The sequence below is a fragment of the Leuciscus leuciscus genome, assembly GCF_965113295.1.
Source record: "Leuciscus leuciscus genome assembly, chromosome: 10".
Classification (NCBI taxonomy): Eukaryota; Metazoa; Chordata; class Actinopteri; order Cypriniformes; family Leuciscidae; genus Leuciscus; species Leuciscus leuciscus.
This window is the reverse complement of record NC_138734.1, coordinates 23,946,654-23,973,120: the sequence shown is the minus strand read 5'-3', so window position 1 is coordinate 23,973,120 and position 26,467 is coordinate 23,946,654. Positions and strand designations below refer to the sequence as shown.

The 26,467-nt window shown below is 36.1% G+C and overlaps 1 protein-coding gene across 2 annotated transcripts in view; it reads left to right on the top strand.

Moving 5' to 3' along the window:
• The window catches only part of unc13c (unc-13 homolog C (C. elegans)), a 229,937-nt gene that overhangs the window by 38,552 nt on the left and 164,918 nt on the right, over positions 1-26,467 (top strand). For both annotated transcript variants that reach the window (XM_082182828.1, XM_082182829.1), the window contains exons 7-12: positions 2,331-2,550; positions 5,221-5,448; positions 7,362-7,503; positions 18,439-18,608; positions 20,863-20,978; positions 21,665-21,828. In XM_082182828.1, the coding sequence (XP_082038954.1) occupies positions 2,331-2,550; positions 5,221-5,448; positions 7,362-7,503; positions 18,439-18,608; positions 20,863-20,978; positions 21,665-21,828 (1,040 nt within the window). The remainder of the gene's footprint in view (positions 1-2,330; positions 2,551-5,220; positions 5,449-7,361; positions 7,504-18,438; positions 18,609-20,862; positions 20,979-21,664; positions 21,829-26,467) is intronic.

Below are 26,467 nucleotides of genomic sequence, written 5' to 3'. Positions count from 1 at the left end.
TTTTATATACAATTCAAAGAATTTTTAAATCTTATTCCTAAAAAAAAAACCCCCAGCATTATTCTAAATATTTGAGACCTGGTGGAAAATAGTCATGAAAAAATAAATTAAGGTGCATTAAACCTTGACTAACATCATAAGTGGACCTCATGGGAAAAAAATGCATTGACCAAATGTATAATGTGACCCCTTTAAGTGTTTTATATAACTAGGACAACTGCGATTAATCATTCGGTGCAGTTTCAATTGTGCATTCCGTTATTTTTTCACTTCACATTGGATGCTGTTGCTGTTTTGTGTCTAAATTTCCCCTCAGAGATTAGTGAATGAAGTTTCTCCCTTTATCTGTTTTTAGGTTCACTTTGCTAATTAGCCTGAATTTTCACTCTGCAGCACATTTACTTTTATACTGTCTTTTTTTCCCCTACGTTTAGACCATTTGGACATGGCTGAAGTTCTCAGCAGCTCTTAACGTAATGACTGGGTGGAGAGCAGAGAACACACATCAGCAAAAGTGCACTAGGGAAACAAGAAAACATCAGTTTAGAGCGCTGTGCATCACCAGCTCACCTCTCCTTCATTCTCGCTCTCTCTTTGTCTTATCCAGCTGTAAAAGGACACACATTGATTCTGCTCTTTCAAAAGGATTCCTCTCATACTCTCCACCACTTTTGCCTGTGAATGCAAACTATTGACAAAATAGTTAAATCACATGAAACCTGTCAAGAACATGACCTCGAAATCTAAAGAAAGATAGATGGAATTTTTTCCTTACAAAAAATGAAGCTTTTTTTATGGACCATTCCTATTTTTTCTTCTTCTTTTTTTGCATTGTGATGTTGTTTATTAATAGTTTTCATTTCATTGAGATATTTTAATATTATTATTATTTGTATTATTTTTTATTTTTTTAAACATCTGTATAGTTTTTATTAACTTTTATTTCCGTGGTCCACATGAACCGGAAGTTGTGACCGACTTTACCTCAGTATTGACATATTTTCCGAGTGAAACTGAATACTGAATGAGAAAAATAGATGGCTTGGCTTGTTTTTTCCCACTGGGAATTGATTGGATCTAGAAAAGTAGGCGTTCCATTCAGCTTGCTGTCAAAAGCTTGCAGCAAGCGGACAATTGGAGGGGATGTTCTACTCAAGCTGGTAAACTGATGTCATCAGAGAATGAAGGCAATTCCAGAGGGGAAGTGTTTTTTTTAGATTTTGATTAAAAATTATGAAGACAAAATTCAAGAAAGTTTCATGGATGAATTGTTTACCACAAGACTAGTAATGCGCTAGTGGTGACTGGTGCGCTAACAAAGTAAATATAGGGTCGATTTTGATCTCTTGGTGAAGATAACTCATAATTTTAATTATAATGAAAATGTTTTTTATGGTTTTAGTTGTAATTAACTATAACAACCTGGGTTTTCTTAACAAGAAAATGATCTTCCAATAGTTTTATTAATGTAATGTGAAAAATTGTATTTATGCAAAATATTAAATAAACATAACTGTGTGTTGTATTCAACAACTCTTAATTTTGGGGGGAAATATGACATGTTCTTGACAGGTTTTAAGAGACCTTTTTAGTCTGAACAGGGACAGATTGAAAACACTATGGGCTTGATATGTGCTCTATAATTACGGAAATTAATATCAGCATGCCATCTTTAAAAAAAATACGATATTATGATTTTTCTGAACACCAGCTGACTGAGGCGTCTGTACTTTTTGGAGTGTTTTGTAATGAATCTGAATGACTTCTCTTAGTCCTTGACTTATATTTTATGACATTATGCATTTAAATTTACACTGAATAAAATGCTGTTTTATAAGATAAGTCACAGACAATTGCGCAATTGACAGGTATGATTCAGTTTACGGCACTTCTCACAATTCATTTCTATAGTATCCACAAACAGTGACTGACTGTCGCACAACTCTGAATGAAATTCAATGACGTCAAGGCTGTAATGTGATTGGGTATCAAGGCACATGTGATCCAAGTTAGCCATTAAGGTTTTTCCAGTGGTAGAGCCATGGACCCTCGCATCTCCCAATAATAAGACCGTCTCTGACACCAAAATGCAAAACTTCTTTGCATGAGCTTGCTTTTCCTGTATCCAATATTCGCAACCGGTAACCGGCCCTTTACTCAGCAATCTATTGAACACTGGTTATCCTGGAAGCTGCAATAATAAACTGTAAATTTCCTGACTGTTTTTTAAACCATGTTTGTTCACAGCAATAATGTGCATATAGAGTCCTGTGAAAAAAAATGGTGTATCTTTGTTACCTTTTGCTGTAAACTTTCTCTTTTTTTCTCAGAAACTGCATGTGCTCAGAAAGACTCTCCAAGCGTTGATCTATCCCATCTCCTCTACGACACCCCATAATTTCGAGGTGTGGACGGCCACTGCACCCACCTACTGTCACGAGTGTGAAGGTCTGCTCTGGGGCATCGCCCGGCAGGGCATGCGCTGCAGCGAATGCGGGGTGAAATGCCACGAGAAATGCCAGGACCTCTTGAATGCAGACTGTCTCCAACGTGAGTCCATAATTCAAAATACAGCCTACTTCGGAAAGGCAATGACACATTCTACGGGCCCCCTAAAGGGACATGGTGATGGGAAAAAAATATGAGATGGGAGGGAGAAATATTTCAATGCTTTTGCGTTCTCTCGCAATTATATAGTTGGGTAATTATATTGTATATAATATAATATAATTTCCAGGCATCAGGGAGCCGCTATCAATATGCGGGGTATTGAAATTGCTTTTGAACGCGCACTCACTTTTTACTTTCACTTTCCAAATCGCAATCACACATACTCTGTGTATAGACAGCGGTGGTACTGATTGCACATTTTACAAGATAAAATAGTTGTTAACGACGCCTAGGATGACCTGTCAATTCAATCAAGGAACAAATCAATGTTAAAAACTACAAAAGACTACAAACATAGCATACAAGACGTGTGAAACAACGTCTGGAAGTGAAACAAAAGTCATAACACAAATACGGTGTATTGTGTAACCATAATACCAATAATAACCAGGAAAAAACAGCCAAGCCTTTATGCATATGGCGGTACTTTTAATTATAAACAAACCCGAAGTACACCGGGACTTTTATTTTGAAATGTTTATGATTTACTTTAGCCGGCTACTCCATCAAAAAGATGGAGATACAAATATGCCGTCTTGCAACCATCTACAACACATTAAAATATAAACACCATAAAGTGAACATTGCCATAATTCATTAACAGTAGATCTGTTTTTCCATCGCCAAATTTAATACTTCTTAAAATGATAAATAAATATGTTTAGATATTTAGGATTTTTTATGACCTTCAATTTCCTAAAACTGACGACCCGCTGGGTCTATTTTATTCACTGCATATGACAAAAGATGTTAAGTCTTTGGGAAAAAAATTGCCAGTTTTGTCAGAAAAATTTACTTAATTCAAAGGGAAAACAAGTCTATTTTTTCTTACCGCATTGACAGATATGTTTTCCTTTAACTTAATTCTGATACTTTTTTCAGAAACAAGACTCAACATCTTTCGTCATTTTGTTTCTCATGGAACATTCTCTTGTTTTGAGAATGTTTAGATATTTGTACTGGAAAACAAGAAACATTTTTCCTTCGCACACATGCTCCTAAATACATTTTACAGTTCGCACACATCTTAGAGAAAGATGATTTCACTCACATTTGCGAGCCCTGTCTAATTCATATTTAGACAAAGAAGTTTGTTTAATCACCATTAAAACCACTAAAGTGTTTGCTAAGTCAAAAATCACTATTACTTTTGCAATAAAATGGGTGTAATAGATAGAAATGCTTAAAACACTCCATAGAGACACTTTTGCATTGTGATGGCGAGTTTAAAAAAAAAATAATTCTTTTGAAAATGTTAAAGTTATTACACTGCATGAGCAATGTTCTCCATTGTGTAACGCCATTGTCTGTCTGTCACATAGCGTGGCAGCTCTCATCTCTGACATTTTGCGTTTGGCAGCTGTTCATTTTATTGTTCGACACTAACAGAATAACCATCTACACTAGTATAAGCTCTCCAATGAGTGGTAAAGTGCGTGAGATATATGTAGTTTCCTAGTAAACCTCACAGACGTGGCTGTCTGCCAGAGACGCAAATGGGCCTGTACAGAAAGAGATTTATTAAACGAGCCATCAAACTCATCATATTTAGAATGTGTGTGTTTGAATGCGAGTGTATATGAGCGTTTGGTTTGACTAGTGCATCACTTCTCTCTGCATGGTTCATGAAAGGGCGAGACACCAGTAAACCGTCTCTCTCAGAGACACAGTTTTATTTCCCACATCCAGCACCTCTTGAACACTCTTAAAAAGCATTTGCAAGGTATTTATGATGCATCTGAATGAATGATTCATTTTAATAGGGTGCAGAGAGATACATTTTTCAAGCGGCAGTGAATCATCTATAATCATCTGTTTCGGGGCTGCACACTAGTGATGTGCAATACTATATTCACTTCAGAATCTTTTAGTCTAAATGGCTAGTAGGTCTTAAAGATGCTATATATGCATGCCCACTTTTTATTTGCATGTTGACATGGTAGTAAATTTGCATACTATACTATGCACTTGAAGTCTGTACTTTACTGATGATGGGAAAGAACATGTTGAGTAAGATAGTACGCCAGTATTGAGACAAACTACATCACCATAAAATCTTCATTATGAAAATTCCTTCCATTTCTATGGAGTTGGAATGTCCATCATTCACAAAGCAATTTATGTTAAATTATTCAGGATTTGATTATATGCATAATTGCATACTGATTATATACGTGCATAATTCCATTCTTTAATTCACACATTTATAAACTTCTAGTAAACTTTTTGTAAACTTCTCACATCCCTTGCCAGTTTTATACAGCTGAAAATGGCAATCACTATCATACATTTTCCAAAAATGCTTTTTTAAAAAAAATTGTTTTTTAATATTGACTCATAAAGCATGCACAGACAGATGCATGCAAACTTTCAAAATCCAGCAGAAATAATACATCATCTAGGCACCTTTAACATACTATTTTTAATGTACTATAATTTAGGATGTATTTCACTTTATCTTATATACTGTTTAGGCCGGACAGTATAGAAATTGAAATTGCTGAAAAGAGATTATGTAAGATCACATGTAAATCTCATCATCCTCTATAGGTGCAGTAGAGAAGAGCTCGAAACATGGAGCCGAGGACAAAACCCAAAACATCATCATGGCCATGAAGGAGCGGATGAAAATCAGGGAGAAGAACCGACCCGAGGTGTTTGAGTTGATTCAGGAGATGTTTCTGCTCACGAAGGAAGACTTCATCACCCAGCTGAAGACAGCCAAACAGGCCGTGCTGGAGGGGACGTCCAAGTGGTCTGCCAAAATCACCATCACGGGTAAGCAATGAGCAAATCTTACATAACCTAACAAGAACGTGGTCATATTTCAAGCAAAAATTAAAAATGAGAATTTGCTTAAGTGCCATGATAAAGTCAAAGTGCATGCAAATGTTAGTGGTCCAAAAGTAGGCTTCACTGTCATATAAAACGTTTATTTTAGCCCTCCTTCCCTTTCCCTAAGTGGCTATTCCACTTGTCACCAAAATAAAGGTATAATAAAAAAAATAGATTTAAAAAAATGCATGTACAAGTGGCAAATAGATTGATTGATTCAAAATGTGATTTAGAATTGAATTGCTGTTGGTTTATAATATCTTAATTATGTATTGTAATAATGTTCAAATAATGACAAATTTCATTGCAAATGTAAGAAATAAAATAGCAAGAATGAACATACTGTTTTTAATTATAAATTATTAAAATATTATTATTATAAAATCACTATATTATATAATTACGTTTAATTAAAAAATGTATACAAAATATGTAAAATAAACAAAACAAAATAAATTATTATTTTTTGCAGTTAAATTTGGCCTGTGCATGTTCTTGACAAGTTTAATTTCAATTTATATAGAAGTATTATTATAAAGTTTTACAATTATAAAAAAAAAAAAAAAAAAAATTTGGCAGAGCATGTTCAAGACAAGTTTCATGAGATTCACCCTTAAAGTCTTTTTGTGCATCTCAGCGTCTGTGGCTGGATCAGACCCTACAGGGAGGAAATGCTGCTCAGTTTAGTTTGGGAAATGTGCCGAGAGTTTTGCTTGTTTTCTGACAGCTTAAACCACCAGACGACAACAACCATCTGCTGTGGACAGAAACATAGGCAGTCGCTATCCGTCTCTCTGAGTCATAAAGAACAGTTTCTGTCCCGTCTGCATGACGTATATCCTCACATTGCTATGTTTCGGTCATATCTTCCAGAAGCCACTGTATTAGTTCAGCCGGTGGCAGGTGAAGTTTGCTCCTATATGTGTCTGTATCAGTGTTGCTCCTTCACCTCACTTTGAGGGTCAACAGAGGCTGTGAATTATTGCCAAGCTTGCAACTCTGCCAGAGTGTCTGTCAATAGAACAAAGAGAGAAAAACAGCTCTCTGCTTTAATTTATCCTGGCGTACGGTCGAAACTCCCATTTTAGAAAGTATTCAGGCAATGATTTATTTATCATGAGTTCAACACTAGCCTCTGTGCATTCTGATTTAGTTTAACTGCAACATGCACTGATCTATCCATCCATCCATCCTGTTCAGTGAGAGAGTGTTGTGCCATGACCCCAAAACCAATATGACCGTCACTGTCAGACACGCTAACATGACATCAATGTGTGAACACATTTCTGGAAACACCAACATGCCATCGCTCTTTCATTCTAGCTAAACTATTCGGACTATATTACCCTCTTCAACCAGCCCGGTGACATTGCACCAATGTCTGTCTGTCTCCAAGCCCAAGGATATATGTTCCCTGAATAATTTAGCACCTTGCTCATTCATAATTAATGTGGCAAGAGCTTCCTGTGAACTACTATTGGCTCTGTGACGAATGGTATCCCCATTGACTGATTTTAGTGCCACAGTCAGGCTACACACTGTTTTTATGTTGCATTATTGCAGTTATTAGTTAGGGTGCCATATGTATACGCACATTCAGATAGGACATGAGTGATGTTCAATGATGGATTGCGGTCCTACGAAGCGCGTGGCACCAGCGTAACTTAAAATCTTTAAACCTTTGTCTTCATATCTCAAAATTATGACTAAAAATCACAGATTTATATATATTTTTTTAAACTGACAATAGACATTCTTCAGACAATTGCATTTTATCTCCAATGCAAATGTTATTGCTTTCTTTTAGAATACACAATTTGCAAAACATTGTCTTTTTTTCTGTCTCCCTTCTCTAGTTTTATGTGCTCAAGGTTTGCAAGCCAAAGACAAGACGGGCTCCAGCGACCCCTACGTCACAGTACAAGTGGGAAAGACCAAACGCAGGACCAAAACTGTTTTCGGCAATCTCAACCCCATCTGGGACGAGAAGTTTTTCTTGTGAGTCTCACATAAAACAGATGTGCTTTCTGTTTATCTTCCTTCTGTCTTATAAACAAGACTAGCTAACATTGTGCTGATGCTCTAGATCAGTGGTTCTCAACTGGTTTTGCTTCAGGATCCAGATTTCTACACTGGAAATCAATTTGCAGAGCAATCAATACTGATGTGTCATACACAACATATCCTTAAGACATTGAGATTTAATGTTAATATAAAATAATAATCATACAAATATTTTTTTTTTTTTAAATACAAATAATAATTCAATCATCAAAATCATTTAAATCTCTGCTGCCAACAGTGTAACACATGTTTTGTTCAGCAAAAACTTTTAGCGTTTATCGTGACCATTTTTATGTTGGTATTACGTGACAGATGAATTTGCACTCGAATACAGAGAATTTAGATACATGATTATATGGTTTGTTGCCGTTTTATATTGGCATTCAACATTGTTTTTTCCCTTGCCTTTCACGACCCATCAGAACAGACCTGAGGCACATTTTTAGGGCGTGACCCATCAGTTCATATCCACTGCTCTAGAATATCAGGCTCTCTGCATGAGCTGCTAGAGATGAAAATGGTTTTATGCGATTATTCTTACGCAATGAACTTTTTAATATTAGGTTGAACTCAAAGGGCAGAGACATAGTTTCCATTTCACAACATTTCTGCCACTCAATCACAAACAAAATTTCAAATGGCATATGAATTATTCAAAGTAGCCTTTCATTAATTTGACATTTTCTGTAGAGCCCTTCCATTACGAGTCTGTATCTCTGCCTTTTTTGCTGATACTCAAAGGAGCTTTTTAGTTTGACTGAAAAGGGTCATAAATGAGGAGTAATGGAAATCATTTGTATTCCCGTTGGCTTTGTCATTCTCTCATGGGACCATTTCTTTTCATATTCCTGATGGTGTATCCTTGAGGCCTCTGCAATCATGGGTGTCACATTATAGTGAAGACTGCCCTGCTCCATTCATAAACCTTTGTTAGGATTTGATGTTTCTGATGATGCACAAAGCCTATAAATCAGAACCCTAATATCTACAGCAGCACCTTGACTGTGGAAATGTTGTAGAATCCGGACAGAGACCTTATATCTTGTGCCATTTGTGTATTTATGGTTGTTCCTGATTATTAGTTGCTTTTTTCATTAAGGTTTTGCTGAAGTCATCTTCATGAGATCAATGCACTTGTTCATCACACTGCTGTATTTTGCAAGCTGTGGTGTGTTCAGAGTGAGTGGTGTGACCAACATAGATCATTCATCATTCAGAATTGAACTGAGAATGCCTTTTAAATTTCAGTTCAATACTTGAATTGAGGTAGCAAACAGGATGCAAAATTTCTGATAAATTCCTAACAAATTTTTAACTAGAAAAGCAAAAAACTTGAAATTTGACTTGCGGACAGACATCATTATGGAAAGATGGATGGATGCACAGAAACGTGGACGTATCTGTTGCAGTCTCACTTTTGCAGGCCAGAAACTCAGAACTTGTATCTTTTGCTGCCTGCCCTGTAACAGGCCGCAGGCTCAGTACATGGGTGATATGTTACAGTCTCACCCTTGCAGGCCGCAGGCTCAGAATGTGGTTGTAGCTGCTGATATCCCACTGGATGGGAGACTCAGAACTTGAATGTATCTGTTGCTGTCTCACTTTTGAACAAAGAGCGTCTGTTGAAAGCGTACCTTTAGCCTATCCCTTTCCGATGAGGAGGAGATTGCAATTTGGCACTTTTCCATTCCAGTGCTGTGATTGGCTGCTGGCATCAGTTCTTTCCCTTGTGGAACTCAATTGTTTAAAGCACAGTTAGAAGTCTTTAAAGTGTCTTTAAAGTTTAACCGATACATTTCTCACTTTCCAAACCACCACCAGAAAACCTCTGGCAATATTCTAAACAAATACAAGAAGCTGGAAAAAGATTGAACTGTAATGCATTAATTCTTTTGTACATTTACAGCTTAATTTGTGTAAGATGTTGCACTACAAATAGCTGCCACTGAGAAAACGTATTTCTCTGAATAAGTATGAAAAGGATGTGTGTAGTTTACATCAGTTTTAAAGTTTCCAAACATGGTTATGAATGGATTTGGATGGGTCATTGTGGCCTCACTTTGTTTCAGCCACTACAGCTGCATCCGGAGGTCCTGATGAATTTTTTGGCGTTCAGAGACCAAAACCTTAGGAATTAGTCTCTAGATAGGTGAAGGGCAGAAACTGCAGGTGGACCAATGAGAAGTCCTGTCCTTCCCGGGATTGGTTCCAGAGGTGGTCTTCTTGCCCTCTAAGAGCTGTCTTGCTGTTGTCATAGATTCTTTATCTGACGGAGTTGAACAGTTTGTTTGTGTTAGTCCACCAAGACCCAATCAGAATGTAGCAAACCTATAGATAGATAGATAGAGATATTATAATACGATATAGTTATTATGCTATATTATTATTAATATTCTGTATAATGCTACTCCGCATCCTGCCATGTACTTTTTGTATTACCCCATGTTACTTTATCTACTGTTAAACTTCCCAGCCCTTTTTCATACCATATGGTGAGGAAACAGCACAAATGCGGTGAACCAAGTGAAACCAAGTATCTCCGATTTTCAGCCTGTATTACATATGAGAGAACACTGCTGATGCCTTGAATATTAAACTGCTGAATCCTGTCTGCAGATATCACCGCTGGAGCGATCTGCTTCTCCTTGCTGTTGTATTGAACTTTAGCTTGAATGTGTGGATGTGTTGTTGCCGTAAGGGAGGATTGCTAGATTACTAAAGACAGTGATTAGAGTTGCAGCTTGTATATCTTATGTATACTTGTCTTATAAGTGACCCCTAATCCTCATCGCCCACTTTAATTTTCCATTTCAATCCGAGCTTGCGATCTTAATCCTGAGAGAATCATCAGCCTCCGCCTATGGAACAGTGTTCATTTTGGCAGCCATTTTTGATTTAGTCTCTTCATCTTCAGATGAAAATGCTTATTGGTCTTAGTCACATTTTAGTAATTTTGTCTTTCATAGTTTTAGTTGACGAAAAGTCATTGCATTTTTTGTCAACTTTTAGTCATTACTTTTAGTCAAACTGCAGTTATCAACATATTTTATATGTACTCTTTAGACAAAAAATGTCATTATAATTTTTCTCTCTAGGCCAATTCAATTAAGCTTATGAAAAATTGTTATCAAGGTAACAGTCTGTATTGACATTGCACTCTTTAGCATTAGCACTTGTGCAATTCTCCATCCCTTTTCCTTAGTTCAGTGGTTCTCCAATAAAACAATGTTCAATAAATATGCAATGATGGTAAAAATATTAATTTAAAATCACTGGTAGGTGGCGGTAAGTCACTGTCTTAATGAGTGAGTCATCGAGTCGTTCATTCATTCAGTAACAAAGCAAGTGGCTACCTGTATTTATGAACGGATCATTGAATCTCACGATTCGTTCAACGCCACAGATTCGTTCACGAATCACCGCTGTGTTACAGTTCTGCTGTGGCTTTCGTTGCAAAATAGAGCAATAGGCTAAGCCTACTGACAATGCTGTTTTAAATGTATTATATCACTTAATGTTACCCTTTTGTTTGTTGAACTGTTGTATAAAATCAATGTCACATTTGAAATCATGTGGATATTCAGGAAACATTGCATTCTTGCTCGTATAATATGATCAACATTAAAAACTGCTGGATATTAGCCTGAATTTTGATCGCCGATTTAGTTGCACAAACAGCGCAAGCGGCTCGTGACAGAACACAGACCGACTGAATGACACTTTAATTTAAGTAGAAAATCTCAAATGAAGATCGCTGAACTCCAGTTTACTTGTCTGTTTTCAGATCATCTGCGCTTCAACAGTGTAGAGAGCGGTTGCGCATGGTTGCCAGATACTAAGCGGTCAATAGGAATCTCGCCTAGGGTGCCAAAAAGGCTAGAAACGGCCCTGCTGACAATCGTAAGCATGAACGCTTGTAAAAAAAAAAAAGTAAATGTGTTGTCTCCTCCTTTATTCTACAAAAACAAGTGGTTTTGGTCAAGTTAAATTTTTTTTAAACGCACTTCAGTCTCGTCTTTTTCCGTCAACGAAATTGCATGTGTTGATATAGTCACAGTTATCGTTTAATTACGTAGGTGTCGTCTCTCATCGTCTTTAAGTCATGGTAAAAAAGGTCGTCAACGAACATTTTTCGTCATAAGCCCTATTCGGACGGGATTAACTTTCAGGGTAAAACCCTGTTACAGGGTAGATGGAGTAATGTAAAATTACAGGGTAGATGGAGTAATGTAATTTTACCAAAGGATGTCTGTAATGAGTTAATGGGCAATTCGCACGGGATAAGATATCTCAGTAAATCTAGCAGAAGTGGGAGGGGTAACTCGTTGCTTCCTGATATCATGTTGCTTCCTGTACCAAACACATAACCTATATTTATAAAACAGTTATGTTCGGTCAAATAATGTATTAATTAACTAAAGATTGGATTGTGTTGGTAATAGGCACTTACCTAATGCTAAAAGATGTTTCGTGCCTCTAACAAGTGCTTTCGATCTTCTTTCTGATCTGAATGGTATGTGAAAACACTTGAGTTTTGCCCAAGACTTGTCCCAGTGACAGAGTGCTGGAACGTAACTGAATGCTTTTTCAAGCGTCTCCATACTTGAAAAACCACGAAAAACTACTTTTAAACAGGAAATTATGAAATATTTACATATTTACAGCAGGTCTTTTCGCACGGGATTAGTATTACCTGAGGTAATTTTTTCCAGACCTTTTTCCAGAAGGTAACAGTCGCCGTAATCTTTACTGACATTGTCCGCAATGATTATTGAGATGGCACATTCGAGACGGGACTAAAATCACAGAGAAGCTCTGGTAATAATTACTTTACCCCACCTCTCCATGTTAAACTAGTCCTGGCCACACAGTTCCCTCTCATATGCTTGCATGTTTGGTTTTTACACTGTGGCTATAGGCTATAGGGCATATTTATATTATACCACCATAAGGGGTGGTGGTGGCGCAGTGGATTAGACACATGCCTTTGGTGTGAGAGACCCGGGTTCGAATCCACTGTGAGACACCAATGTGTCCCTGAGCAAGACACTTAACCCCTAGTTGCTCCAGAGGCGTGCGACCTCTGACATATATAGCAATTGTAAGTCGCTTCGGATATAAGCGTCAGCTAAATGAATAAATGTAAAATGTAAAAATTTCAAATCGTCTTTGTGAACAGAATTCTAGACTAGATTTTTTGCTTATATTTTAGGTGACAAAATATGTTCACAAATGCCAGGGTGCAATGCCAGGGTGTTGCTATGCAGTTATTAAGATATATGAGTGGCTTTAAATGTGCCTCTAGATGGTTGTTAGGGTGTTCTTGGTTGTTGCTAGGTTATGTTTTTTATGATTTTTGAAATTTTATGATTCACAATTTTATATATATATATATATATATATATATACACATAATATTTAATATTGTGTATATATACACACAGGAACAAAGGAGTAAGCAGTGAGTGTTTTTCTTTTTCTAGTCTATAATGTTGTTCAATTGAAATTAATTATCATTAGATATTGGCAGGTTTGTTAGGCTGCGTTTACACTGCAAGATCTAATGCATGGATACAATATTCAATGTTTTTATCCCCCAGCAGTTTATATTTATATTTACATATTACATTTCTTTTATTTTTTTACTTAATACTAAAGGGGCTGTGCTTTTGTCATCCCTAGTCATGCATTTGTTTAAATCACTGTTTAAAGGCTAATTATGAGCTGCAGTAATAGTGAGTCTTGTCTTAGTAAACACCAGTAGATATGTTGCTGATTCTGTAGTGTTGTTGGGTGGGATCTATTAGGGGTGTTTCATGGTCATTTCACCCAAACCACTCTTATACTGTATCAAAATGTTAAAGGGTGTTAATGGCTGCTCTGAGAGTGATGTAAATCCCTTCTGAGGAATGCACGCTTTACTTCCTCCACTGATGTCATGCATTTAAAGAGGAAGTTATGCACTGATTCTAAAGGCTACATGACCGGCCAGTGCGCGCGTGCTGTGACATGTCGAAATTTGACAGTCCCTGGGTGCTTGAAGAGATGGCCTCTAAGCATTATGGGAAGTTTATGTTGATGGTGGTATGAAAGCTTCTTTAGGAAACCTTTCTAAAGGGTTTGGTCTGCCAACCCCTCGTTCACCCTTCCCTGCCCCCACAGCTTTCTGCACCAATCGTTAAAAGTCCCATGGGAGCTAACCAAGAAGATGATGAGATGAAAGATGATCAGTGAAGCTGTTTAGAAAGAGAAAATGAGAGTGGCCGAAAACAGCAGTATCAAACCCCTTTTTAAAGTCAATGGCTACATCTATCTATCTATCTATCTATCTATCTATCTATCTATCTATCTATCTATCTATCTATCTATCTATCTATCTATCTATCTATCTATCTATCTATCTATCTATCTATCTATCTATCTATCTATCTATCTATCTATCTATCTATCTATCTATCTATCGATCTATCTATCTATCATCGATCTATCGATCTATCTATCTATCGATCTATCTATCTATTAGGGCTGCCCTCAACTAAAGATTTTTCTAGTCGACTATTAGTCGTTTATTTAAGCGATTAGTCGACTAATCACACTTAAGTAATAAGGAGCCTATATAACAATAATGAGCCTTTACATAGCCTAATCAGCACTCAAGCACACACATAAAGGCTGATTTATAGTTCTATGTCAGACCTACACCGTAGCCTCTACGCTGTAGGCTACGCGTCGGTTTTCATTTATACTTCTGTGTCGTTGTCCGCGTTGACGTGCAATTGCACATGTGAACGTGAAACCCAAGGGAGGGATTCTAGCAGACCAATCACAGCACTTGCGTTGACGCGGTATTACATTTTTGGATAGGTGCACGTCAGGATACGCCGTAGGCTACGTGTGCTACACACAGCCTACGACATAGCTACGGCGTGAGTTTGACGCAGAAGTATAAATTGGGCTTAAAGCTTGCCACAGCGCACCGGCAAAAGTAATGATTATGAATGTGTCGTGAAAAAAAAGTTGCTAATACTTACGTATGTTTCAAGGAATAAGCCATATTTGAGGTCGATGGATGATAGGCAAACGTTTGGATTTTCTGCCTGACAAACTGTTATCACAAGGACCGTCCATCCATCATATATATCATCTGTGTTACATTCATTTCCTTACAGCCCTGCTGTGCTGTAACATAGTGGTATATAAATTATATATTTTATTATTATATTTTATTTTATTTTATGTTTTTACATGTAACTTTTAATCATCCTGTGGGTTGAATTGAACTCGTCCATAGACTTTGACTGGTCCCTGGGATGTGTCTTTGACTCCTCTGGTGTACAAGAAAAGGAGAAGAGTGTGGTGTAAGAATATAGAGCTGAAACTGAGTAAAAACAGTTCAGAGAATATTAAAGAAGAGTTCACACTCTCTTGCTGTTGTACAGTGTAAATGGTCGACCTCGCACTGGTATGAGAAATGAGAAATATGACAGGTAATTACTGTCTGTGACTTCCTTGAGCAATAATGAATGAGAGGCCTGGCTGTATTGTGAATATAGTTATACACTAAGGTGTTGTGTTAAGACACAACAAGCAGCAAAGGGCCTGTTACCCCTTCAGTCGTGACTGTATTCATTATAAAACACAGCCTCAAGTGTCTTTATAGAATGCAACTCTATAAAGGAATTCTCCATTTTTAACGATAACTTACTGACCTCTTGTGAGCTATGAGGTTGTGAATTGATGATATATGCTTTTCTTGAAGCTTATTTTTTTTAATAATCATGTTTAACAGTGGAATTTGTGGTAAAAAATTACAGTACTCATAATGCTGTGCAAAAATTCCACCAATCAGAGAGTTGCAGGCCTCAAATCAAAAAGAGCCAAAAGAGCTTGCAGGGAACGGCCTCTCCCATGAAGCCCTGCAAATGACATAAATACTTAATTCATACATATAAATATATACATTTAATTGTCTACTCTGTGATTCATGGGATTGTAGTTCTTTCCCACAGTAAAGCCATTACAGTCATTACACAGTACACAGTCTTGTACCGTTATTGTCCAATTACCGGTACAAAAAAAATAGTTTTCTTCAAATCAAAGTCTGTAATGTTGTGATTCACCACATAGCTGGTTGGTTTGGTTCTTGGCTTATAATGCTTTAACAAAGACATTTTAAGATCCTTATGGAAAAAATACTTCCGGAACCAACGCCGCTGAAATAGGGGGTGGGAACCTGTGCACTATTTTAGAACACGCCCTCCTTCTGCCATTGGTTGAATAAACATAGCTCCACACCAAACTCTGCTATTGGTTGAATCAGTAATGCTGTGTCTGTCGGTCGGGATGCTTAAACAAATAGAGAAATCTTTTGAAGGATTCACAGTGTTTACACTTTTCTGAGGAGTCTGGCCAAATGGCCAGCTTCTTTTATGTCTCGCCAAATCCTATTTGTTAACGCATTTGGCGCTGTTAAATTTTTAACCCTTCCAAAGACAGTAAGATGTGGATTTTCATGCAGCAGCATTGCAGTTTCAGCACTATGTGAATGAGAGAGTGTGTGGGAAAACGCTCTGTCGCTTTCAGTGTGTGCATTTCTTCATCTAAATCTCATGATAAATATCTATAGGATGATGAGAGACTCTAGGGCTTCAAAAGATGCTGGATCTGTTGATTTGGAACGATTTATGCAGGATTATGGGGAAATACTTATTATGAGATGAGTTCTCAGTTCCCCTCACCTGTTTAAACTTTTTCAGTGAGAGAAAAGCATTTGAGAGATAGTGAAAGACCTTGCATTTGTATTAATAGCTAATTAAATTTATCAAACAGTCTTCACAGTATGTCTTTTTATAACTGCTGATGAAGAGTCACTATAAATTTCTCCGATCTTGAGCTTCTGTTGTGGTGTATTTTCTCTTCTAATGTGTTTTAGCGTGTGGAGCTGTAAAACACGATGGAACATAGAAGTAAATCTGTGACATTGATCCAGTTCTCTTTAGCAGCTCCTCCACCCCAAAGTTGCACCATGTGGCTAGTTCATTTGCATATTAGCACACTTTCTGGATTAGCTTTAAACTAAAACTCTCTAGTGCTCTCTAGTAAGAAACTTCAAAGAAAAGCAGAAACTGGGATAATTTCTCTAATTTATAAAATGTATACATTTCAGATTTAGTTGCAGAGACTGTTAATGAGGACACATGGGGTGGAGTAGGTGCTTCATTTCCACACACTTGAGGATTTTGAGATAATTTGTATATTTCCACAGCAAAAAAATTACTTATTTTAATGTCACCTTCATATTGTAAAGTGCAAATTGTGCAAAAATCTTTGTGCTTCTGTGAATTTTTTTACTCCGCTTTTTCCTGCACAGTTTGAATCCATTTCAGTGTAATTTCCTATGGCCATTTGTTCTTGTCAAGAGACGTCTATCTTTGACCTTTCAAAAGCTAAAAAAAATAAATAAATAAAAATGTCTTTCTTTCAGTACAAAAGTTTGGGGTTGTTTTTTTTTTTTTTACATGTTTTTGAAAGGTCTCATCTGCTTGGAAATCATTATATTATGCTGATTTGCTGCTTAAGAAACATTTCTTATTATTATCAAAGTTGAAAACAGTTGTGATTTTTATGGAAACCGGGATATTATTATTATTATACGTTTTTTTTTTGGGGGGGGGGGGGGGGGGGGGGGGGGATTCTTTGATGAATAGTAAGTTCAAAAGAACAGCATTTATTTGAAATATAAATCTTTTGTAACATCATAAATTACTTTACTCTCGCTTTTGATCAATTTAATGCTTCTTTGCAAAATCAAAGTATTCATTTAGTTAAAGAAAATCTTACTGATATTTTTTTCAGATTTTTTGATGAATAGATTCAGAATAACAGCCTTTTATTTGAAATAGAAATCTTTTGTACTTTTATAAAAGTCTTTACTGTCACTTAGTTTTAATTTCTTTAAAATGAACTGACCCCTTACTTACTGACACCAAACTTACTGAATTCCAATACATCAGTTGATGTCATCAAGAATGAACTGATTAAAAGGGCAGGTAAACGATCAGACCTGATTCTTCCATATATAGCAATGGTGTCAGGATTTGTCTAGCCCTCACAGCGATCATTGAACAAAACTCTTACTGTTCTTGTAATATTATGATATTTATATTTTCTCCTTAGGATCATGTCAGTCAGTATGATTTGATGTGATTGGAAGTGTTTCGGGGCTGTGCTGTGTTCTGTAGTGCTGCGAGGCTGTGGTGCGTTGACTGCATCTGTAGAGCGTTTGTCTGCAGGCGTAACGTCTGTCTGTGAGCCCGTCTGTCTCTCACCCTCCACCGGAGAGAGAGACATAGAGATGGACCACAGGAGGCTAAGTGCCCTGTTTGGAGATTCAGTGGAGCATATGACCTTTAAAAGCAGTTCGGCAAGCAGCTCGTGACTCTTCTGTGTGTGTGTGTGTGTGTGGATTTTCTTGGCTATACTTTAGGGACAAAACTGTCCCTTGATGTCAGCTAAATAACAAAAGACTTCCCTTTGGGGACGTCCTCAAAGGTAAATTGACTCTTAAATTAAGTCAATAGCGTTCTGTCTGGAGAAAGAAAAATCTCAAATGAGATCTCTTTAATGTCGGTTTTGTTTTTCTTAGAAAGCAGCAATGATATTATATAGAGAGCAAAAAGATTTTTAAGTCTCCTGGTTTTCAGATTCTGAAAAAAAGCATCTTTCAGAAGAGATCTATGCTCAGATTTCCCAAGATACCAACGGATTGCAGTCAAAAGATCTCCAGCTCAAACAATTCTCATCAAATTTTGATGAGAAATTGAAATTGTAGGAGAAATGTTTCTAACGCTCCTTTCTCTCTATTCACAGTGAATGCCATAACGCCACAGACCGTATAAAAGTTCGTGTGTGGGATGAAGACGACGACATAAAGTCCAGAGTGAAGCAGCACTTTAAGAAGGAATCTGATGACTTTCTGGGTCAGACTATCATCGAGGTGCGGATGCTGAGCGGGGAGATGGACGTCTGGTATAATCTCGGTATGTTATGGGCCTCTTCGATCAAAAATCTCACCAAAATTGAAAGGAATCATTAACAAAAAAACAAACAAACAAAAAATAATCACCATTTACTCACCTACATGTCAAGCTAAACCTTTGACTTTTTTTTCTTCCCAAAATAATATATTTATGCTTTTCTCTTCAGTTAATTTTTTACCCCATAAATAAATGAATGTATTATAATAATAGGTAGTTATTTGTTTGTTTGTTTGTTTGTTTATTTATTTATGATCTGTATATATAATTAATGAGAATTTGTTTTTTATATATATATTTTATTAGTTTTCCCAAAAATCAATGACAATTAGGTTGCTTTTTTTACATAAAAAAAGGTTTAAATGTCAAAAATGTCTTGTCAGAGCACGACTTGATCATTAAAAATGATTTTAAAAATAATATAATCTTTTGATTTTAGGTAGAAATGTGATCCCTCTGAGCATTACTTTGTGAGATTTATCTGTAATGGCTCCAAAAAATTACAAAGACACACCATAAAAGAAGTTCATCCTGTGCTTTATATCAGGTATTCTAGCTTCGCTAATGATGAACTATCCCTTTACTCCTCAAGGAAAGTTGCAGATGGCCTCATTGTTCTGCAGAGAATCATTTCTGCTTTTGTTGATGGTTTGTGTGTTGGATTGTTTTCTTTGGCTTGGAGGAGAAGCATGCGTTTTTAGAGCTGTGACTCTGGCTAAACTGAACCGCTGATATCTGTGCCGTCCTTCTCCATCTGTCCACATCGAGATGTGAGAAAGATCCAGATGGGAGTTTGTCTGGACGCTGCGGCCACGGACCAGACATCAATTAGAGCAATTAAGAGATAAAACAAGATGTTAGGAGTATTGTCTGCAAAGTGCCATTTTTCCTTTATTATTTTAATAGAAGCTGCCGAATATCAAATTTCAAGTCAATATTAAATTAAAGTGGATTGCAAATTACCGCCAGCAATGTCTGAACATGCAATATATCAAAAGAGAGAACAGAGCCTCTGCTTTTAAACAACAAATAAACATTTTTATTCCAGCTTCATTCATTCATTTTTTTATCAGTACTTGAATGTGGGTAAGTTTCATAAAAAATGAAACAAAAACCTGCGAAAATCGCGTTTTTGTCAAAGACTATAACTTGCTTAAGCAATGATTTTATCGCTTGTTTCTGCTGCTTTTTTGCCTTTGTTTTGAGCCAGAGATTCTGTACTTTTTCAGAAGATGCATAATAGCGCCCCTACTGTATAATAGTTAATACGCAGAAAGACAGAAATTTCCGTCAATGGCGGGAAAGTGTTATCTATGGAAGCTTTTTTTCGCCACAGAATAAAACATTTTAACAAGATTTATAAACTCGCAACTGCGTGTTATAAAGTTAGAATTGCGATATATAAACTCACAATTTCATGTTATAAAGTTAAAAAAAGATTTTCCTCAGTATTGCGAGTTTATATCTAACAATTCTGACTTTATAACATGCAATTGCAACTTTATATCATGCAATTCTGACTTTATATCTCACAATTGCGTGTTATAAAGTCAGAATTGCGAGATGTAAACATGCAATTCTGAGAAAAGAAAATCAGAATTTCGAGTTTATTTCTCACTTTTCTCACAAAATTCTGACTTTATATCACTCAATTCTGACTTTATAACTTCATATCACTTTATATATATATATATAATATTTATATCGAGATGTAATTGTGAGAAAAAAAGTCAGAACTGTGAGATAAAAAGCCTCAATTACTTTTTTATTTTTTATTCTGTGGCGGAAACAAGCTTACATAGTTATCTCATAAATTACAGACAATTCTGTCAGTGGCGGGGAAAGCGTTTCTGAAGCACGATTCATCATCGTGCATTTTATACCAAAGATAAAGTCTCACGTTACAAAAGTACAATGGTTGACGTTAAACTTTTAGCTTAGGTTGATGCTCTAAATTTGGCGGCTGTTTCAGTGCTCATTGGCCTGCTTAAATTTGCAGTTTGACCTGGGGTCAGATTTGTAAAGGAACATGGCCGTACGCTGATGAGATTTGGTGTGTGTCTGTCTGCAGGTCACTGTTCTGAGGTCAGCTGCATTACACATGTGCTATTGACAGGGTCAGAGAGGAGGGAAATTCTGCAGCTCTAGCACTCCTCAATATTTCACTTGTCTTATTTCTATTTCTTCTGGTCTTATCTATCCTCTGTTCACATGCTCAATTCACCTTTCTTGCTCTTGTTGTCGTCTCTCCCTGCAGAGAAGCGTACGGATAAGTCGATGGTGTCGGGGGCCATCAGGCTGAAGATCAGCGTTGAGATGAAAGGAGAAGAGAAGGTGGCTCCGCCTCATGGGCAGTACACATGTTTACACGAGGTATGTGTAAACTACATTTCACAAAACACTGCAAATAATTTTTTTTTCTTTTTTTTCCAGTAAAAATACATAAATATCTTTAATACTCATAAAATATTGGTAGATTTGTGCTTAATATAGCAAAAACCAATGGGATAAATACATTTTCTCTGTATTTTTCTACGAGTACATTTTTTGCTAATTAAATGTACTTTTAGATTGTTTAAATTTAGAATGTTATTTTTACTGTAAAACACGACAAAATGTAATACAATTATATTATGACAGTGATATTTAGATTACATATACCATATTTCGCTATTTTTATATTATATTATATTATATTATATTATATTATATTATATTATATTATATTATGTTATATTATATTATATTATATTATATTATATTATATTATATTATATTATATTATATTATATTATATTATATTATATTATATTATATTATATTATATACCACCATTGGCTGCACAGTGTTGTGGCATTTCTGTCGGTGTGATGACAGTAGGTTGGCACCCTGAAATGTTAACCTTTCCAAGTTGGCTGTGCTGTTGATATTTCTCGACATCTATTCCATATCAATGTTGTTGCAGTTCATGCACAGTGCCTGGCCCCTAAACAGGTTTCCCGTTTCTGTTTATCTCTTGAAATAACATGGCTCTTCATGATTCTTATGTTCCTGTGCAGAATCTCTTCCACTACCTGACGGAGGTGAAGAACAGTGGAGTCGTGAAGATCCCAGAAGTCAAAGGCGACGATGCCTGGAAGGTTTATTTTGACGACGTGTCGCAGGAGATCGTGGATGAGTTTGCCATGCGTTTTGGTGTGGAGTCCATCTACCAGGCTATGACGTGAGTGAAGAACCCTTTCAGTTTCTGATGCTTCATTTGTTTTTTGGAGATCGCGAGTCAGTCAAGTGACCTTTATTTATATAGCACAATATGATGTTTCAAAGCAGCTTCACAGTAATAAATAGGACTTTTCAGAATCAGTGATGCGAACTCCATCAAATATGAGATAATTCAAATTCTGCAGCTCTAAAAGACAATAGATAGCCAGTGTAGTGTTGGTTCAGTTCATAAACTGTGAAAAGTGAATCAATTATGGAACAGTTATGAAAATTATATTCAGCTATAAAGCAGGTCAATAGAAGACAATAGTGTATTTATTCAGCTCAGTTCAGTTCAGTTTTGTTCTATATTATATTATATTATTTAAGTTTTGTTCTCATCCAATAGTGTCAGTGCTGTCAAATCAACATTATTATTGGATATTAAGTGTCTTTTACTGAATAATAAGTCTGACATGTGATGCACTGGATAGTATTTAACAGAAAGCAGCCAATAGCTCACTGCATTTTCTGTATTTTCTGTATTTATTTTGTCCGTCTTTAATGCTTTTGAAAGATGACGCTTGGCATTTTTCATGACTGGTGCTGATTGTGCTTGAACAGGAATTTATGAAAGGCTTGTTTCGTGTTGGATCACTCCGAGTCTTTCGATGACTTATGGTCATACATGCACACGATAGCTTTATAAATCACACTGTTTACTAGAATTGCTCAGGCTCCCAGTGAAAACCTCTCACCCTTAACACACACTTTGTCTTTACTGTCACTTTTGTTCAATTTAATGCATCATCCTTTCCTCAACAAAAGTAATTTCTTTCATAAAAAAAAAAAATATATATATATATATATTACAGACCACAAACTTTTGAACGGTTGTCTATTTACAGTCCAAATATATAAAGAGTTTGAGAGTGTAGGGAGATTTAAGCCGTATATAAATGACATGCGGTTAGATGTTAGACTCATTGCAGTTTTTCTAGTATTGATTATCATTACTGTAGTTTACTGCTAATGAACATGTCAGGGTGTTTTACGCATTCAGGTCAGTTCAGGAGCTTCACATGTTCAGACCTTGGCCACATTTAACAGGTCATGTGACAACCTCACAAAAAGGTCAGATTTGAGCAGAAAATAACAAATGGTCTCTCTGGATTGTAAGTAGTCTTAAAGTGTGTCGTGTTTGACTTGGCCATTGCAGTTATTCTCGTCATGTTTCAGCAAAGCCTCTAAATGCTGACAGTTCCAGTTTAGATGATTGCAATGCATAAAGAAGCTCTAACTTCACATTGTAATTTCATTTTGCATACAAACAATATATCTTTGCCCTGCTTTGCACATTTTAAACAGACTTTAAAGCAGGGACCAACATTTATTTTTTTCACCACACCTGCCAACGGTGGGTGAATTGAGATAAATTACTGGCCATAAAAATGTATTGTTTTTGCATTATTTTTATTGAAAATATCATTCAGATGGTATTATTTAACTGTTGTTTTGCATCATGTGAAAATGAACCTGACATGTGAGAACACACTGTGATAAAGTTATTACATTTAGGTCATTTCAAGATTTACAAATGGTAATTTATTTATTCCATCATGCCTTTCTTTTCAAACTCCTATGACTGTTTAAACATCTTTTTTTAAACATCTTTTTAAGGTAAACAGATGTTTTACTCAAAGATATGTTTAACTGGTGTATTTGAAAAAAGTATCACCTTAATGTTTATTTTATTACATTTTTTATATGAATCTGAATCTGAAATGTTTTATATATATTTTTGTTAATTGTACGACTTGTTATTCACTTTGTTCGTGCCATGAAGACAGCCTTTCTGCAGGCAATAATTCATTAAATACATAAATAAAGTTACTGGCTAGCTGGCAAATGACTCCAAATACATTTAGGCACTTGCTGAGTGTAAATTTTGGATCCTACGTCTAGAGTATTTCTTGTTGATCCAGAGAAACGTCAGGTTCTGCTGTTTGGTCAATTTCTGACTTTTAAAGCATCTGCTGATTTGTGCTTCTGTTTTAGGATAATGGATATTGATTAATTCAATAAATGATAGTCTTCCAGCAATGAGTGTTCGGTACTGAATCAGGGGAACTGGCCTAAATGATTAGATGTAGAATTATTTATACACCTCATGAAATCATTCAGCACCACCTTGTAGATAGTCTCTTTTTTTTGCTCGAATATCTGCTGCATATGAGTGAGGTCACTTCTTCAGGTTAAACTTTAAATCTGATGGACGATGTGTGGAGATTATCCTGCCCGGAATGGCACAGGGTCTTTTCGTGAAGCTACTCGCACAGTTTCCAGGGATGCTTATGTTTGCCCTGATGACCTTTCCTCAGCCCTATAATCATTAACAAAGTCATGTGAAATGTTCCTGATGTTATTAGAGATGCAGCCCATATTTTTTACCATTCAGCACTTTTTATTGCTGAAGGGGGGGATAATGATTTCAGGGTGAAATCCTCTGCCATCAGCAGCATGTTGGTCCGTAGGTTTACAGAACATCATAAATGAGCCTGTTGAGAGCTTTCTGGAAGGAGATGAAGATTAGGGATGAGTTTTTAGAAATCTCCAAAAAGGCCACAAACATTGAAAAACTATACATATTTTTTTTCAAAATAAGTATATAAGTTATGTTTATTAATACTTTTATAGTGTTGTTGTAAAAAATTATGCTTTATATATATATATATATAGCCTATATATATATATATATATATATATATATATATATATATATATATATATATATATATATATACAGTATATATATAAGCATAATTTTTTACAACAAAACTATAAATGTTGTACCTTGAACTGCAAGTTGTCATTAGGAATGTAAGGAACTGAATAATTCTGGTTTACAGTCTGATTTACCCTTAACAATTCCAGTGCCTCAACAATTATATTCTTTTATTACTTTTAAGAAAAATTAGTTGTCAAAAATAATAATGACTTAAGTTCATCGAAAAGTCAAGAATTAATACAGTGAGTCGTTAGACTGATTCAAACTAATAACACATCAGAGTCATTTTTCATGACTATAATCAATTCATTATAAACAATGTAACATTTCTTTTATTAAAAAATGTTATTAAAGAATGCCTGTTTTCCCATTCATGTTTTGTAAAAATTGTATAGGGTCGCTAACGACCCAATGTGTAACAGTGTAATCTTTTTTTCTTTTTCTGCACAACTATAATTGAATATTTGACGACTGAATAAGTGCAATTCACCTTTATTCCACAAGGTGGCAATGATGAAGTGACATTTCACTCATAGTTACCGCAGGCAGAAAACAAAAGAATGGGAGTATCAATCAGCAAAACTTGAAATGGCTCAGCGATTTACTGCAGAGGGAGTGTTGAACGCAGTCAGATATTAGTGTCACTGTCTGATGGTCGATCTGGCGATCAAAATACTGATTTTGAAGATGTTGAAAATGATAGAATATGTTTGAGATTGCGAATATGAGCCAGATGCTGAATGTTCTGAGAAATGAGCTCTGACGAGAACAGTGATGATGGTTTAAAACATCTGCTCAAACTGAACCCTTCCATGCTCCAAAAGATAAGAAAATATGCTTTATTTTATTCTTCTGTAATTGTTACTCTAATATCAGAAGAGTTTTATATTATCGTGTCAGGCAGAGATCCATCCGTGTTAGTAATAATGATTGGTGAAACATTCATGCATTTAATGGTTAAATTAACTTTAATAAGAACAATCCAAGATTCTCAACCATAATGAAAACAGATCACAGGAGTAACTCATTACCAGATGATATCCCAGATATTGACGTCGCGTGGGAATTTAAGACCTGGATTGGAGGGAGGTGTGCAGAGGTTAAAGAGGACAGCAGATAGAGAGAGAGAGAGAAGACGAGTCAATACTTGCTGGCAAGTTTTATTTCTCTGATTTACAGCGAAGCTCTGCGAACCACTGGAGCAGCAAGACAAGGATTTTAGTAATGAGGAAAGAGCAAATGGTCATAGGCTGAAAAGAAAGCAAGCGGTTACCAGGCAACAGGAAGTCAACATTCTCCATCAAATATAATTTATTCTGATTTAGCCGTGAGCATCTTTCAATCATGTCTGAAATAGGGAGGAGGGAATATGGATGGAGGAAGGGAAAACTCTTCACCTTTTCTTGGAGGCACAATAATTCTTCATTCCCGTGCGTGTCATGATGGGCCGTTCGGGTTCAGAGGTCATGCTATCAGAACTAATGAGGTTCAAATCAATGTCTGCAAGTACTAATGTTCGGTTGTCACGTCTTTACGGCCTACGGCTTCTTCTTGCAGACTTATTGTAAAGAACAGAAATGTAATATTATCAGGGGTGTTTACTAAAGCAAACATCACCATTCTTACTCATGCTAATAGGAGTTTGGTCAAATAATTATTCAAGAAAAGCGAATGAGGAGGCTGTCAAACTTAAGAAATAAAAAATTCAGTGAGTGTGGTTTCTGTCACGGGTAGTTGTAAACAAAGCGCACGACAGGAATAATCCAAGAAACAGTCTTTAATTCCAAAATACTCAGGAAAACCCGAGACAGGACAAGGAGTGCAAGAACACGGAGTATAAATACTAGAACAAATGAGGGAACTAATAAGCTAA